Genomic DNA, 17,033 nt, shown 5'->3' on the forward strand with positions numbered 1-17,033 from the left:
TCCATCACAACCATTCATAGTTATTATTTTATATATAATTAAAATAAAAGTCAAACATAATTTAAGATTTAACGGTTACTATTGATTGTGATTGTAAAAATACTCTACACCGTCAATCAATCATAATAATCTATAATTATTACTTTATATATATAGTTAAAACTAAAAATCAAACATAATTTAAAATTTGACACTTCACCTATAAAATACTTTTATATTACAATGAATAAAAAACTTATCCCAGTAAAACAAAACGTATGTGTATTGAATAAAAAACAAAGTAAACGCAGAAACAGTCTATGTACTCTGAAAACTGAAAAACAAGTAAACGCAGAAACCCTAATCGTGCCCCCCTTTCTCCCCGCGCCGCCGTGCTTCCACCGTCGCCCTACGCCTCCGTTCGTAAGTAAATCTTCAATCAATTTCTTCTTAATTTGCTAATTTCGTGTTTAATGCTTATTGCGATTCTCTCTTGCTCATGAAATTTTCCACGAGAATCATGTTTTGTGTTGTAATTGATTGGTGTTCACTGTTCAGACAGTGGCAATGGCGGAGGAACAAGTTGAGTTGAGGATTTACAATACCATGACCAAGGAGAAGGAGATCTTCACCACCAAAGAGCCAGGGAAGGTTTCCATGTATGTCTGTGGAGTTACCGCCTATGACTACAGTCATCTCGGTCATGCACGTGCCGCCGTTTCTTTTGATATCCTCTACAGGTATCATTAGTACTCAATTTCTTTGCAAAGTTTTAATTTTGTATAGTATTTTGGGTTTTGGCCCGATCTGCATTCTGCTTGATCTGGTTTTGAATTTTTAAAGAAGAGTTGGAGTTGAGGGTTTTTGCTCCTGATGTTTTGTGCTTATCATGAACACATGTAGGTACCTCAAACATTTGGGATATGAGGTGAAGTATGTGCGGAATTTCACTGATGTTGATGACAAGGTGAGATCAATGTGTTGTGTAACCTGCTGATGTAGTTTCTAGTTAGTTTCAGTAGTATTCTCTATTGTTCTTTCTTGTCATAATTCTTTCTAGTTCCCTAATCCTTCAAAATTGATGTTCATTTGGTATTGGACTTGAAAATGATTTTGGATAGTCCGTAACAATATGCAATAACTATGACAATGCATATCATTTGAAATAACATTTTAGAAAATAGTAAGACTCGATGTGTTCTAGAAAGCAAACCAGTGCCTAGTGGAAAATTAGGATCGGTGGAAATTTAGATCTTTAATCCCGTTGTCGTCCAATCTTGTGATCTGTGACAACCGGATTGGTTAAGAAATTTTTTCGAAATGCTTGGTGGATGATTGAATTTCATAGGGTTTTCAGCTGCTCTCAAAACTTTTTGTTTGCTATTATTCTTCTACAGAGAAGTTTTCACTCCGAGTGTTTTCATATCATCAATTAAATTCGGAAATGCAGTGAGGTTTAGTCTCTTATATACTAGAACTTTTTCCATCCTTTGTGATATTTGTTCAAATGCTATTTTTCAATTTGGTGGCTTCTCTCTTGAACTGTTCTCATTTTGTTGTTATTGAGATCTTCTTCATCATATTGTTATTATTATGTACTTCAGACTTAAGGGGTTCTTTTGAATTTAATTTAAACAAGGAGCCAATTCATAGCAATGCAGTGTTTCTGCTTGGTACATGATACCTCATCTGTCAATTAATGTTACAAATTGCACTGAGTTCATTTGTCCTTTAAACATTGATGCTCATCTGGTGCTGTTTTACCTGAGTTTCTTATATGATTTTTTTGTGCTTGTTGGAAATTGCTAATATCAGCATTGCTGCAGATAATTAAGCGAGCAAACGAGACTGGTGAGGATCCTTTGGCGTTAAGCAACCGCTTTTGCGATGAATATAATGTTGATATGTCTGATCTTCTGTGTGAGAGACCATCTAAGGAGCCTCGCGTATCTGACCACATTGGTGAGATTAAGGACATGATTACTCAGGTTTAACTCAGCTACTTCGATTGCTGTCTTTTGCTTACATTTTAGAGGAATTTGCTGAAGTGGAAATATTTTTGTTACATCACTTTCTTTTCAAATTTTCAATGGAATGCCAATGTTGACAATTTTGCATGATGTTTTATGTTAGTTACATCACATCACTTTTATATAGTGTTTTATGTTAGTTATATTTTCTGTCTGTCCTTTTTGTTCTAGTATGGTATGTTTTCCTTTTGTTCAAATGAATTAATTAAGTATTTGAACGGAGGTTAATCATTAGATTCTCTGCAGATTATCAACAATGACTATGCATACGTGGTTGAAGGAGATGTTTTCTTTTCTGTTGAAAAATTCCCAAATTATGGCATGCTGTCAGGGCAAAAGTTAGAACATAATAGAGCAGGAGAGCGAGTGGCTGTTGACTCAAGAAAGCGTCACCCAGCTGATTTTGCTTTGTGGAAGGTGCTAGATCCTTACCAGTTCTTTAAACATATTTTCAGTTACATTTGCGACGTCTCTCATTTCTTAATAATAATTGCAGGCTGCTAAGCCAGGCGAGCCTAGCTGGGACAGTCCTTGGGGTCCTGGTAGGCCTGGATGGCACATTGAATGCAGTGCAATGAGTTCTTGCTATTTATCTCATAAATTTGATATTCATGGTGGTGGAATTGATTTGATCTTTCCTCATCATGAAAATGAGATTGCTCAAAGCTGGGCTGCTGACAACGAGAGCCGTATCAGTTATTGGTTGCACAACGGGCATGTGACTAATAACAATGAAAAGATGTCGAAATCCTTGGGCAATTTTTTCACGATTCGGCAGGTTAGGCATTGATCAACTTTTTTTTCTTTTCATGTTTTATAATATTTTCTTCAGTTTCAGATTTGTGTAGGTTTGTTTTACATGGTGGAGATCTTGTTAAGGAAACATTATTCATATCTTTCATTTGATTTTGTCTCTCTTGCAGATTACCGAACGTTACCATCCACTTGCTTTGAGACATTTCTTGATTAGTGCTCATTACAGATCTCCGCTAAATTACTCCATCGATCAACTGGAGACATCGTCTGATGCTGTTTATTATATATTTCAGGTGAGAAGCTTTTTAGTAATCTGTTTAAGAAATTTTGCGTCATTGCCTAGGTGTTTATAGGTGCCTAGGTGTTTATAGGTAACTCAAGGTTGACAGTCACACTGATATTGACGTGTTCTTATTTGGAGCTGTGTTCATTTAATTGTTACTGTTTTTTTGGTATAAATGGCTTTAAAATTTCCCATCATAAACTATGCCTTAGTCATCACGTCTTGAAGAGAGAATTGCAAAAGTTTCTTGCTTGCTACTGGGATTATTTCTAGAGATAAGACATTTACTTATATTCTATGAAGGAAAATGCTTCCGCTCTTTCTGTTTATCTGGGCTTGTTTCATACTATCTTACATGTTTATGTTCTGCTAGATAGATCTTATGAGTCGTATTTCATTGGAAATTATTGGTATCTCACTTGGTATAAACTTGTAATTAAGGCCAAGATAAAATGTAAAACTACATAAATTCAAGTCCTAACTGCAGCAATGAATTCTCTTGACTCTACCAGTTATGCTATGGTTTGAATCTATCTATTACAACAAAAATATTGAAAGCTACAAATTCCTGTAAATATTGAAATGCTTTGTTTATGTGGGCGTTAGACTCTTGAAGATTGTAGAGAAGCTTTATCACCGTTACTACAAGAGGATACTGAGAAGAAAGAAAAAGTGCCTCAACTTATTGATGCTGCGAAGGAGTGTATTAAGAAGTTAAATGTCGAGTTTCAAACAAAAATGTCAGATGATTTACAGACAGTAGTTCTAACCGGTGCTCTCCTAGAGGCCTTGAAATTCGTTAACAATTCTTTGAAGATGCTGAAGGTATTTTACTCGGTGCCAGTTTTTGTATGCCCGGTTCTTACATGCGTGTCAGTAATTTATGGAATGCATTGTATATTTTGTATTGCAGAAAAAGATGCAGCAAAGAGCACAATTGCAATTGGTTCATTCTCTATTGGAAGTTGAGAAAGAAGTTAAAAAAGTTTTGAGTGTACTAGGATTGTTACCTTCTCTGTCCTATGCCGAGGTGACACATTTTGTTTAAACGAACTTGTCTTTTGCGCATGATCTTTAAAATTGATTAATCTTTGATGATTTCTATTTGTGCATCAGGTTCTGCAGCAGTTGAAAGATAAGGCCTTGAAGAGAGGCGATTTGACAGAAGATGAAGTGCTACGTCTGATTGAAGAAAGAAGACAAGCTAGGATAAATAAGGATTTTGCCAAGAGTGATGACGTAAGGACCGGTTTAACAGCAAAGGGTATTGCGCTGATGGATGTCGGCAATGAAACAGTTTGGAGACCATGCATCCCAAGTGAACCGGTTGTTGCACAAGCGGTTTTGACAGGCGAGAAGACACCTAAAGTAGAAGAAAAACTGTCAACACTTGCCGTCGGTCAAAAGGCGGAGGAAAAATCTGCGGATCCTAAAGGGAATGGACCACCTGCATCTTCAACATAAATGTTGAATTGATATTCCTTTATAGCTATATGATTAATACAGAACTATGTTATAATTTATCAATTTTATAACGAGGCTTCAAGATTGTATATCATTTTGAAGTTATCATTTTAGAATAGGAAGTTTATCATTTTACATATTTTTTTGAGGTGAGAATTACAAAGTCGCACAAAGTGAACGATGCTTTTCTTATAAGATTTATTTAAAGGTTTACTTTATAGACATTTCAGCTGAAGAATTTGTTTAGAATCTAGAGTTTGATTATTGAAGCATTCTGCTACTTTGTGTGCCTTGTTTTTTGAATGCTTGTTGCATTTCCCTCTGCCATAGATAGAGATGTTTCAAATTTAGGAAATGGCAATACCAGGGGCTAGATAATTTGTGAAAATATTTTCTATTTTCGTTAGTTGTACATCTAAGTAAGAAGTAGAAATTTTAAATGCACAAATTGTCTTGCATTTTTTAAATGAGGATATTGAAAGAATTATTTTCATCATGCTGACTCACTTTAATCTGAGCACATTTTGGAAAATGAAAACTTGTTAATGGAGATATATTGTGAAGTAGCTTATAGTTTGAGTTTATTTAAGGTGAATTTCGAAGCCTAGCAGTCATGTCATGCTTATTAAAAACCAGGTTCTAATATATCATTGGAATTAGGGAGGCAGCAATCGGGCATGTTTGCCCTTCAAAAATACGCAAAAGCAACGGGATGAAGCGGACTTGCTGGAGAGTATATCTTAAACTTTAACTCAGCTTTGTAGAAAAGGGAGGGCGAGGTGAAGCATTAAACTTTAAGGGTGAGGTGAGAGCAAACTTAACTAGCTTTGTTACAAAAATTCATGTCCGGATGCTCTGTTAATGCCTCAGTATGTAAAAATGACTCAAAAAACGAAAACGAGGTGAATATAGTAGAGGATGCAAGTCGTGGATATAGTAGAGGACGCAAGTCTTAAACTTTGATCTGATCTGTGAAAAATGCAACCAAAACAAATATCTTTGATTGGTCTGATCCATTTTACAAGTACTAATTAAAATTGACATATCAAATTTTGTTTAGAATATATTTAAGTTGGAACTTGGGAAGTTGGAATTAGATTAGTTGATCCATTAAAGGTTTATGGTCTCTTTATAAAATGGAGTTTGAAAAATGTTGTGAATGCTTGAGACTTTAAGAGTCTGTTGCTTTTAATGTCACATGTTTGAATTGGTAAATTTCAGACTGGAGTAATTTGTGTGTTGGAGCATTTGCTTGTGTGTTGGAGCAGTTTGCTTACTATCCATGGTTTCAATTGGTTTCCTTAGCTTGTTGCTATATGGTTTCAGTTGATCTCCTAGAAGTGTATGGTGTAAAATTGGCCGAACTGATTTTTTTTCTTTTTAAAAATAAAATAGAAATTGTTCACTCCAAGACAATAATATTTCTAAAATAAAAGGTGTTTTAGCAAAAAAAAAATAAATGGTATGGAGGTTAAGATAGTTACATTTCACCATTAACAAATTGAATGAATCCCTTGTATTGAAATGTTCTGCTATTGGATATTTAAATAAGATCGGTGTTATTTGAACATCAACATCATATTCCAACAACATATAAAAAAACAATACTATCTATGAAATTGTATAAAAATATGGTGTTGAAGGACCTAAGAATATGTCAAATAACATTTCTTATTAGATAATAAAACCTAATTTTTTTTTTGAGACCAACACGTATGGTTTTTGGATTGAGTTGCGTGATTGAAAAATATGAGCTTTATGAATAAAAATTTAAAATGATAAAATATATTTATTCTTTTTAAATCAATATACTTTTCGATTAAAATTAGTTAGGTTGAAAATACAGGATTGTTTGTGAGAAAATACAAGATGAGTTAGATTAGAACACAATGTCTCAATTTTTTTAAAAATAAAATTGGGGGACTCAGAATTTCTTAATTTTTATTTTATTGTTGCATTTGAATAGTTGAATCATAGTTAACTTCTAAAAACTTACTTGATAAAATAACACAACTTTAATTAATTTTGTTTTTGTTTTATATCATTAAAATCCGACTCACTGAACCGTTTAATGTGTTTTGATATCAAATGGGTTTAATCAGGGGTGTAAATGAATAAAAAAATTCAATTAAATTGACAATTTAAATTAAATCAAACCGAAATAGAATCCATTGCTATTGGTTTGGTTCTAAAATCGAACCAAACCAATAAAACCGATATGGTTTGGTTTGATTCTCGGTTTTAGTTTTTAGGAACCGCCAAACCGATGAACCGAACCAATGAAAATAATGACACTCTAAATATTTTATTCCACCCATAATTAAGCTTAATTTTTTTATCGGTCCAGCGTTTATCTATCTTTGTCTACACTTCATTTCAGCAAACCAAACTCTAAAACATAGAAAGTAGAAACTATAATGCTCTGGCTGCCCGCAACCATTGTTCCTCTCACTAGGGGTGTACATGGGTCGGTTTAGGTTGAATTGAGCTAAAAACCATAATCTAACCCTGTAACCCATACATGATACACTGATTTGGGTGAGATAAAATGACCACCCACAATATCATTGGGTCGGTTTGGGTAAAACTACAAATTTAAGGGTTGGATTGAGTTGGGTAATGGGTTACCCAATTTTCTTTCTTCCTTACATAATTATTAATGATATGTCAAATTTTTTGTTAATAAATAATTTAACATATTACCGCTATTTTTTAAACATCAAATGTCTAAATGCACGATAAAATTCATTATAAACATACTTGCAAAAATCAAAGTTACATTACACCTATACCTAGAATTGCATAAAATACTTGTAACTTACAAGAATTAACATCAAAGTAATTAAAGTGTGACATCCTAAATAAGTTAAAATCATTACTTATAAAATAAAAGATGTTCAAAAGATCGAAATTGAAGCAACCAAGTTTAAAAACATCAAAGAAATCACTTATATAATTATAAAAAAGAGCAAAAAATTAGTCACTCAATAATCCATGGATTTTGTGGGTTGAGTTTGGATTTACCCATAACCTGATTATTTTGAATGAGTTTTAATTTTTGAAAACCGTATTCACCCAATAACCGACCCAATCCACTTTTTTGGCTCAGTTTGGGTAGGTTTTAGTGGATTTATTGGGTTTATCCAACCCATGTACACCCATACCTCTTACTACCATCATTTTGATATGTTATGATCGTCTTCTACGTGGTCAAGTTCTCTTCGTTAATTTTCATATTTATTTTTTTACCTTTTTTGTTTCTTCTTCTTCAACAAAATTCCTTATAGTCTTGGTACATAATAGTTTTTATGCGTGTTTAAGGTGTGAAACATGATAATTGATGTGTGTTTTGTTGTGTTCTATTTTTTAAACTTTGAAATCCCTTTTCAACATTCTGATGTCAAGTGTTAACTTTTATATTTGATAGTGAACTTATTTCATGATGCAATGAAAATCATGTCACTCTTTCGTATGAATTAAGAGCAACTTCTAATTTATTTGAAAAAATAGAGCATGAAATAAATGACATGAAATGCATTATTTAAAAAAATAATAGTATAAAATAGACCCAAAAAATACGATAGCAGAGAATATACTAATAAATATAATGTTTAAAATAATAAACATTGTAAACCGATCATCCAAACCAAACCAAACCGATCTAAACCGGTTAGTTTAATTCGTTTCCGTTTTTTAAAAATGTTAAAAACAGAACCAATCGATCCAAACCGGTTAGTTTAATTCGTTTCCATTTTTTTAAAAAAGTTAAAAACGGAAACCAAACCGATGAAAATATCATCGATTCAAATATTTTTTTTATCAAAAATCAGTCCAAACCGATCCGATTACACCCCAAGGTTTAACCCTTTTCCAATAATTTTGATTAGTTTTTTATTTTCAAATAAATTGAAGACATTTAGAAATTACTCGACTTCTACTCTATCAACAATGATCTTGTACGGTAAAAAAATTAAATAGCGGATGTAACACTTTTATCAAAATTTGATTAAAAACGTGTTATAAAAGCAAAAAGCATAATTATATATCGCTTTAAAACATTGATTATCTCGGTTACTTTATTCAATTTGTTTTTCAATGTTGGGCTTAAAACAAAGATCAACCAAAAATTTCCCAAAATGTTGAAGGTAACCACTTCTGGTGGTGCAGGACCCAAAGAATTGGCGATAAGGATTTGACAATCTTATTTGTTTTACTTCTAAAGGAAACTTTTTCAACTTAATTGGAATAATTTATTTTTAGGGACTCATAAATTTGAGCATTGATCATTGTTGAATAGAAAATATGAAAAACAATTGATAAGTGTGTATATTCACACATTTATTTTTAATTTAAAAAAAATAGTTATTTATAAATACTAGCTTATTTATATCAATACATAAATATATAAATAAATGTTATCGACATAAATTGAATTTTAAATAAAAAATTTAAATTCATTTAATTCAACTAACGCATATCAGTTAAACTACCACATCCACCTAATTCACACATTTATTGGTTTACTTATTCACTTAGTAACATAGAAAAATTTCCACTTTATACTTATTTGAGTATTGAACTAAAAATATCCACTGATACTGTTAAAAATAGTGTTAAAAGGATCAATTGCTGAGCCAAATCAATAAATTGATTCAAAGATTTTTCGTTCATCATTCAAGATTACAACAAATCTGCATTTTTCATTTCTTTCTCTTCTCCGTTTTGTTTTCGTGCCCTCGTTATCAATTGGATCTTTCTTTTCTGCAAATTCTTCATCTTAGTTTCTTTTTTCTTCCATTCTTCACGCTTGTCATTATTACCGTTTTCTTTTGTTCTTCTTTCTCGATTCTTTTTCCATCTTTCTTGCCTTGACTGAAACTTAAAAAACACCATCTTCCTCAGAAGAATCTCCCAAAAACAAAACCACCATGAATACGCACCCCACAAATTGTTCCTTTCAACAAGACATGCTTGATCCGTTCTATATGCACCTGAGTGACAATCCAGGTTTAGCTATCATTACTTCTCCCCATTAGCAACACGAACTTTCATTCATGGTCGTGATCTCTGAAACTAGCCCTCATGTCCAAGAACAAATTAGGGTTCATCGATATACTCCTAATTCTTCAACCCCTAATTACTTTCTTTGAACCCGTTGTAACAACATGGTTATGTCCTGGATCACCAATTCCATTGAGAAAGAAATACATGAAAGTGTTCTTTGGATGGACCCAACTAAAGAGATATGGGATGAACTTCATGAGCGCTATCATCAAGGAGGTATATTCACAATCTCAGATCTCTAAGAAGAAATCTATGCCCATAAACAAGGGGACCAAAGCATCACTCAATATTTCACAATTTTGAAGAAAATTTGGCAATAATTTGACAACTTCAAGCCTCTTCCCAGCTGCCAATGCGACCCCATTTGCCACTGTCAACTGATTCAAACCATCAAAACCTACAGAGATAATTACTATGTCATTAGATTTCTGAAGGGCCTCAATGATCAATGTTAGGGCTCAAATTATGCTCATGACCCCTCTCCCTATCGTCAATAAGGTTTTTTCTCTGCTAACTCAACAAGAACGACAACTCTTGACACTCATCCTAGAAGACAAGGTTATATCTCAAGTTCAAAAATCTTACCAAAAAGAATGCTATGCTGATTCTGGATATAAAGCAATTTATCCTTCCAAATCTAAAGGCATCAAAATATGCACCTACCGCAACAAATCGAGTCATACTATTGAAGTAATGTTCAAAAAACATTGGCTTCCCCCTATCTCAAAAATGGCTCAAACTGCTCCTGATGATCCTGACCGTGAGGACTTGCCTTCTGGCCAAGTTGAAGATGCACCAGACAATATTGGCTTCACAGTTGAGCAGTAACTAGCTTTACTTGCTCTCCTTTAACAAACCAATGTATCCTTTGCACCGAACATACAACATCTTCACTCCAATACCAATTCCAGTCCAGGTAACGCTTCCTTAAATAATCTTAATCCCCTTGCAAATTTTGAATGACTTTTAGATATAGGGGCTACTGATCATGCATGCCACTCTAAATCCCTTTTCACTAACATCACTCCCATTGACCCGATTGTTGTTAAGATTCCTAATGGAGCCTCCATTACCACTACTCATTCTGGCACCATATATTTCAATAATAGTTTCTAACTTCATGATGTCTTATAAACTCCTTCATTTTATACCAATTTGATTCCGGTTTCCAAATTATCTAGCTCCTTAAATTGTGCCTTTATCTTTACTGCATCTAACTGCCTCATACATGGAATACATACCCTGATGAAGATTGGTGCAACTAGTTTACACCAGGGGCTTTACACTCTTGTTTCCCCTAATAATGTACACTCCCCATAATCAATAATTGAACCCTTTGGAACAATAAATTATTAGGCCACTCCTCTTATGACACTCTTGTTCATATTAATAAATTTTTTCCTTTATCCAATTTGCAATCCTTGTGACACTTGTTTTACCACTAAACAAAAATGCTTACCTTTTCAGGATAGTAAAACTAAAGCTTTTAGGTGTTTTGAAATCATACACATGGGGATATGGGGTCCCATTTCATGTCCTTCTATTAATGGACACAAATATTTCCTGGCTGTGGTGGATAATTTTACCCGATATTGCTAGATTTGTTTAATGAAAACTAAATCTGAAACTGCTTCCCTTATTAAAGATTTTGTTAAATTCATACAAACACAATTTCAGATCACCATAAAAACCATAAGACCTGATAATGGGCTAGAGTCCCCTTTAAAAGTTTTTTACAAAACTCGAGGCATTAATCATCAAACATCCTGTGTTTACACACCCCAACAGAATGACCTTGTTGAAAAGAAACATCAACATCTTTTAGGTTTTACTAGGGTCCTCCCATTTCAATCCAATCTCCCCAATATTTTTTGTTCTTATGCTTTGTCTTATGCAACTCATCTTATTAACAGACTGCCCTCTAGGTTACTTGATTATTACCGCCCTTTTACATTGCTTAATCATAATGTACATGACTATTCTACAATTAGAACTTTTGGTTGTCTTGTATATGCATGTGGTAATAATGTCCATAGAACTAAATTAGATTCGATGTCCCGTAAATGTATTTACGTAGGTTTTAAGCATGGTGCTAAAGGTTCTATTCTCTATGATATTAAAACTAGAAACATATTTATTTCTAAAGATACCACCTTTTATGAACAACATTTCCCTTACAAACTTCCCATTCCCACATATTACCAATCACCTCAAACTATTCACCACCCTACCAATGAGTATTTATTAGATTATTTCCTTCAGCCCATTCCTAACACAACTCCACCTTCACCCAACAGAAACAACTCTCCCTCTGTACCCTCTCCTTCTCCCTGCCAAAACTCTCCTCATTTCTCTCATAACCACACTTCACCTCAACCTATTCCTTCTACTCCCCCATCATCAATCCTACATACCTTTCTACAACCACTAGAAAATCTGTTAAGACTCTCCAAACCTCCATCCTATTTGAAAGACTACCACTGTCACATCTTTATCACCTACTTCCACATCTGGTATGAATCCTTATCCCTCGGCGAGTTATATTTCTTATGCTAATTTATCTAATCAATATAGATTATTTAATTTAAATATCACTGCTGCTACTGAGCCTACCTCTTATACTTCTACCATTACCAACCCACATTGGCACCAAGCCATACAAAATCAGCTTAAATCTCTCAATGATACCAACACTTGGGACACTACCCTCCTACCTCCAAAAAAAGCAATTGGTTGCAGATGAATTTTCAAACTCAAAATTGCTCCCAATGGCACCCTTGAACTATATAAGGCTAGGCTCGTTGCTAAGGGCTTCAACCAAATTGAAGGTCTTGACTACCTAGAGACATTCACCCCTATTATAAAAATGACCACCATAAGATTATATTACTTTCCGTTGCTGCTTCCTATAACTGGCATATCCACCAACTGGACATTAATACGACTTTTCTCCATGGAGACCTTGAAGAAGAGCTTTACATGAAGCCTCCTCCTGGTATGAAACTTCCTGTCAATATGGTATGCAAACTCAACACATCTATTTATGGCCTAAAAAAGGCCAACCACCAATTGAATCACAAGTTAACCACCACTTTATTCACCATGGGTTTCTCTCAATTCAAATATGACTACTCACTATTTACTAAACATAATAATAACTGCTTCACTGTTATTTTGATATATGTAGACAATTTTATTGTTGCAGGTACAACTATCTATGAAATTAATGCCATCAAATGTATTCTAGATTAGAAATTTAGCATTAAAGACCTGAACCACTTAAAGTATTTCTTAGGTTTCGAAATTGCTCACTCTTCAAAGGGCATTACACTATGCCAACGTAAATATTGCCTCGATCTTCTTCAAGACTAGGGATGTCAACTTGCCTTCGTTAGTAGAGATCCCTGTTTGGGGCCCCAAAGACGGGGAATCCCCCCCCCCCCCCCCCCCCCCGCGGGGACAGGGATATGGGGAACAAAGTCTTCTTGAAGGCACTTCGGGGACGGGGGTGGCGTAAATATCCCCCGCCCCGTGGAGTCTCCGCCCTGCCTAAAATAGCATAATGTTCTTAATTTATATATAATTTTAAATTATTATGTAAGTTTCTTTGTCATTTCATATAATTAATCTTATACACAAATTTAAAATATATATGTATTGCTAGTAAAAGATTGAGATCTAAATGATTATTTCAATTTTTTTTAGTTTGAAGTTTTGGTGGTCATGACACCCAATATTATAGATTAAATAATGTTAAAACAATATATTAATCATACAAGAATATTTTCTAAATATCTGGTGGTTAGTTTTTGAAGCTTTTACTATTAATTTGGTTTAAAATAATTAAAAAAAAAATCATGTTTATGGATCTCTGCATGAACCTTGGGGATCCGTGGGGACGCGTTGGGATTTGCGGCGACGGAGATGGGGGACAAAATTCCCCCGCAGCGGGGATCCGAAGCGGGGATGGGAAATATTTTCGAGGGCGGAGATTGTGATGGGAATGTATCCCCGCCCCGCCCCATTGACATCCCTATTCAAGCCACATGCCTCCTAGGCGCAAAACCGACATTTGCACCAATGGAGCAAGGACACAAGCTAGACAATCCTGATGAACCACCATTACCATACCTTCCACTTTCAGAAGCATCATCGATAAGCTCCTTTATCTTACTCATTCTAGACCGGATATTGTATTTTCTGTTTGCAAATTAAGTCAACATGTTACAAAGTCAACACAGACGCATCTCATTGCTGCATACAGAATAATTCGGTACCTGAAAAGATCCAACTCTCGAACTCCACTTTAAACGACATTCCAACTTCACCCTTACTAGCTTTGCCGACTCTGAATAGGGCGCATGTCCCACCACAAGAAGATCAACTACTGGATTTTGTTTCTTCCTCGGAGACAACCTAATTAGTTGAAAAACGAAGAAACAATTGGTCGTGTCAAGATCTTCCTCATAAGCGAAATACCAGGTTCTTGCGAGGCGCAATGACTTTTATACTTACTTCAAGACTTTAGAATTTCTCATCCTCAACCTATTACTCTCTACTGCGACAACATGAGTGCTATCTACATTGCATTAATTAAACCCTATCTTTCACGAACGTACGAAGCATATCGAGATGAACTGCCACCTTGTTCGAGATAAATTACAAGACATATTCATTCACCTAATGTCTATCAACTCTCAAAACCAAGTTGCAGACATGTTTAGAAAATTTCTTCACCTTGGTCCCTTTAATTCTTGTGTTTCTAAACTTGCACTGTTAAACATATTCTACTCCAGTTTGAGGGGAGGTGTCAAAATACCTGAGCCCAACTAGTTCCTTAGATGTGCCACCTTTTTCAGCCCATTTAATTATTATCTTTACTCTTCATGTAACAGTCACATAGCCTATTTTATTTGGCTCTGAAATATGTCGGCCTAATATAACCTCTTATTAGTTCAAAATCAATAATAATTTTCTTTTTCCGTGGATCAATTGTGCTTCCGCTGACACACGTCAACAAATCTCTCCTTAATTCAATAGTGTTAAGAGGATAGTGATATAAAAAATTGTAATCAGTGATATTTATTTTTTATTTACAATTAATCTTGTAAGAATAAATTAAACTGATGATATTGGAGGATGATTAATACTACAATTTACAAGTTACTACTGTCTTAAATGACTTATAATTCACCTTAAATTATATTATTATATCATTTCATGAAGACATCCCCACATGACTGCCAAGTAGATAATTGTACTAGAAATGTAACGTGTTCAAATATATTAGCTGGGAATGACTAGACCAGCAAGTTCAATATAGCAAGAAAGAATTTTCCTCATCTTATTATTAATCACTTTTCTGATACACCGAATCTCTTAAATAGATAATCATATTTGATTCAATCACCTTTACTACTGTCATACATCTATTGGTTTTCTATTTTCTAAATATTTTTTAATACATCACATTAATTAATTTCCACCATGCATTTCAATTTCAAACTTTAGGACTATACTCCCCAACTCACACATACCGTTCAATCTGTCTCTAACCCCTTTCTTAAAGTTCAAGTGCCTATAATCCATAAGCTTGGTCTAAAGTTACTAGCTTCTGTTGCCATCAAAGGAAAATGCTTTTGTGGGGTCAATCAACCACATTTTTTCGAAAAGAACCAAACATTTAAATAAGATAAGATAAAAAAGAAGAAAAAAAAAACATCATTCATGTAATGTAAATGTTAAGGTACGATGTTAGTGGTCGTGAGAGTTACATGTTTTTTTTTTTTTGGTTTTTTCTACGTACTATAACTAATGACATGCATGTATCATGTATCAGTATCATGTCAACTTAGTTGTCAATTTCACAAACTCTCTTTTTTCAGAGAAGAACATTTTTGGGTCCCATGCATGCAAGCCTAGAAAACTAGTAGAATATTTCAAGTACATGATATCGAGAACCTTTAGCACAGACCTAAAACAGATATTACTCTGCCATGCACCGTAAACGTTTGTCTCCAACTTGACTACACAAGCTTTAAGAACCACACAAATGAGAAAAACCAAATTGTAGTTCTGCTTCCTCTGAACATGCATGTCAAATCATATGCATTACTCATATAAAATTTGTCGGTTTTTATCTCTGAGTCAGTTCCTTTTGGACTGTGGGAAAGAGTACGTAGAATAATTTAAACTTGAAATATATTCACTTATCACATACTTCACATACATATGATATGATGATGAGCATCATAGCGGAAAATTGATAGCAGATGACCCGAAAGTCAAATATATGACTTTGATATCATTTTAGAAATTGAATTTGATTCTAACTCAACTTATGTAAGGTGAGGATTGTTCCACTATTGTTTCAAACGATATTTCATCTGATGTGAGACTCTTAATAGTATTGTTTCAGATGATTATTTCATGTGAGACTCTTAATAGTATGGCTTCAGACGTTATTTAATCAGATATGAGAATCTTAATAGTATTGTTTAAGACGATATTTTATCTGATGTAAGACTCTTAATAGTATAAGGGTTGTTAATGAAGTTATAGAGGAAAAGAAAACAGTAGGTTATTAATCTGTTGCATATTATGTAAATGTGACGTCAAGAAGGTGGAAGGTCATAGAAAACATGTGCAGTGCTGTTCCAGTAGTAGTAATTATGGAATCTGGAAATTTCTTTTAATGAAAAGAAAGATCTCATTTGACATTAACAATATGCTTTAAGATAAGAATATGCTTTAAAATGAGACATATCTGCATACTCTAATGTAGTACACAAATTAAGGAAGTTCTTTATACTTTGCATCTTCTTGTCTCTTCCTAACCCGCAATCTAAACTCTAAACTATAGCAGAGACAGAGAGATATATCATATATGTAAATTTCACCAAATAAAATACACTACATATTTTTCTTAGTAATGAAAATTAAGACTATTAAAAAACCCCATCGAATCGAACTGAACCAATTTGAAGTTAAGATAATCAAAATTATTTGTTCGACGTTAGTGAACCCGATCTGTGTTGCACAAATAGTTTTAGAACTAAAATAAATGACATAAATCGAATCAAAACTAAATAAGAAAAATGCTAAAAACAATATTTAACTTTTTTAAAAATAAATTTGGAAAAAAATATAACGGTTCGGTTCTTTAATAAATGATTCAGTTTGAAAATTTGTTTTCTAACAATTTGGGACAGCTCGGAATTCCAAATTGATATTCTAAACCAATAATTTTAATTCAGTTCGGTCTAGATAAACTGAAACAATTCAGTTTAGTTACAACGACTTTTTTCTCTAGTTCGGTTCAACTTGGTTCAGTTTATTTAATGTGAACAAACCTAATGGTAACAGTATTAGTTACGTGTGAAAAAGGAGATATGATATGAGGTTTAGATTTCTCTCAAGTAAAAACAACTTTTTGGTGGTGAAATGATAAATTTCAT

The 17,033-nt window shown here is 33.7% G+C and overlaps 1 protein-coding gene across 4 annotated transcripts; it reads left to right on the plus strand.

Moving 5' to 3' along the window:
* Nucleotides 1–253: 253 nt before the first annotated feature.
* On the plus strand, nucleotides 254–4,736 carry LOC131642818 (cysteine--tRNA ligase 2, cytoplasmic-like). Of its 4 annotated transcripts, none has more exons than XM_058913004.1 (10): nucleotides 254–406; nucleotides 538–719; nucleotides 883–946; nucleotides 1,806–1,967; nucleotides 2,256–2,426; nucleotides 2,506–2,787; nucleotides 2,933–3,058; nucleotides 3,655–3,873; nucleotides 3,962–4,078; nucleotides 4,165–4,736. In XM_058913004.1, exons 2-10 carry the CDS (start codon nucleotides 547–549, stop codon nucleotides 4,510–4,512), a joined length of 1,662 nt encoding a protein of 553 aa, XP_058768987.1. In that variant the 5' UTR covers nucleotides 254–406; nucleotides 538–546; the 3' UTR covers nucleotides 4,513–4,736. The 4 variants fall into 4 exon arrangements, with proteins under 4 accessions (XP_058768987.1, XP_058768981.1, XP_058768996.1 ...); XM_058912998.1 differs by having other exon boundaries at nucleotides 254–402; XM_058913013.1 differs by having other exon boundaries at nucleotides 259–402; nucleotides 542–719.
* Nucleotides 4,737–17,033: the final 12,297 nt, after the last annotated feature.

This window comes from Vicia villosa, linkage group LG1 (genome assembly GCF_029867415.1).
Source record: "Vicia villosa cultivar HV-30 ecotype Madison, WI linkage group LG1, Vvil1.0, whole genome shotgun sequence".
Taxonomy (NCBI): domain Eukaryota; kingdom Viridiplantae; phylum Streptophyta; class Magnoliopsida; order Fabales; family Fabaceae; genus Vicia; species Vicia villosa.

Excerpts from the sequence above, each read along its gene's own strand:
- LOC131642818 (XM_058912993.1), top strand. Across the intron at positions 720-882 it reads TCTTTTGATATCCTCTACAG|GTACCTCAAACATTTGGGAT; the intron begins GTATCATTAGTA and ends GAACACATGTAG. Across the intron at positions 1,968-2,255 it reads TTAAGGACATGATTACTCAG|ATTATCAACAATGACTATGC; the intron begins GTTTAACTCAGC and ends GATTCTCTGCAG.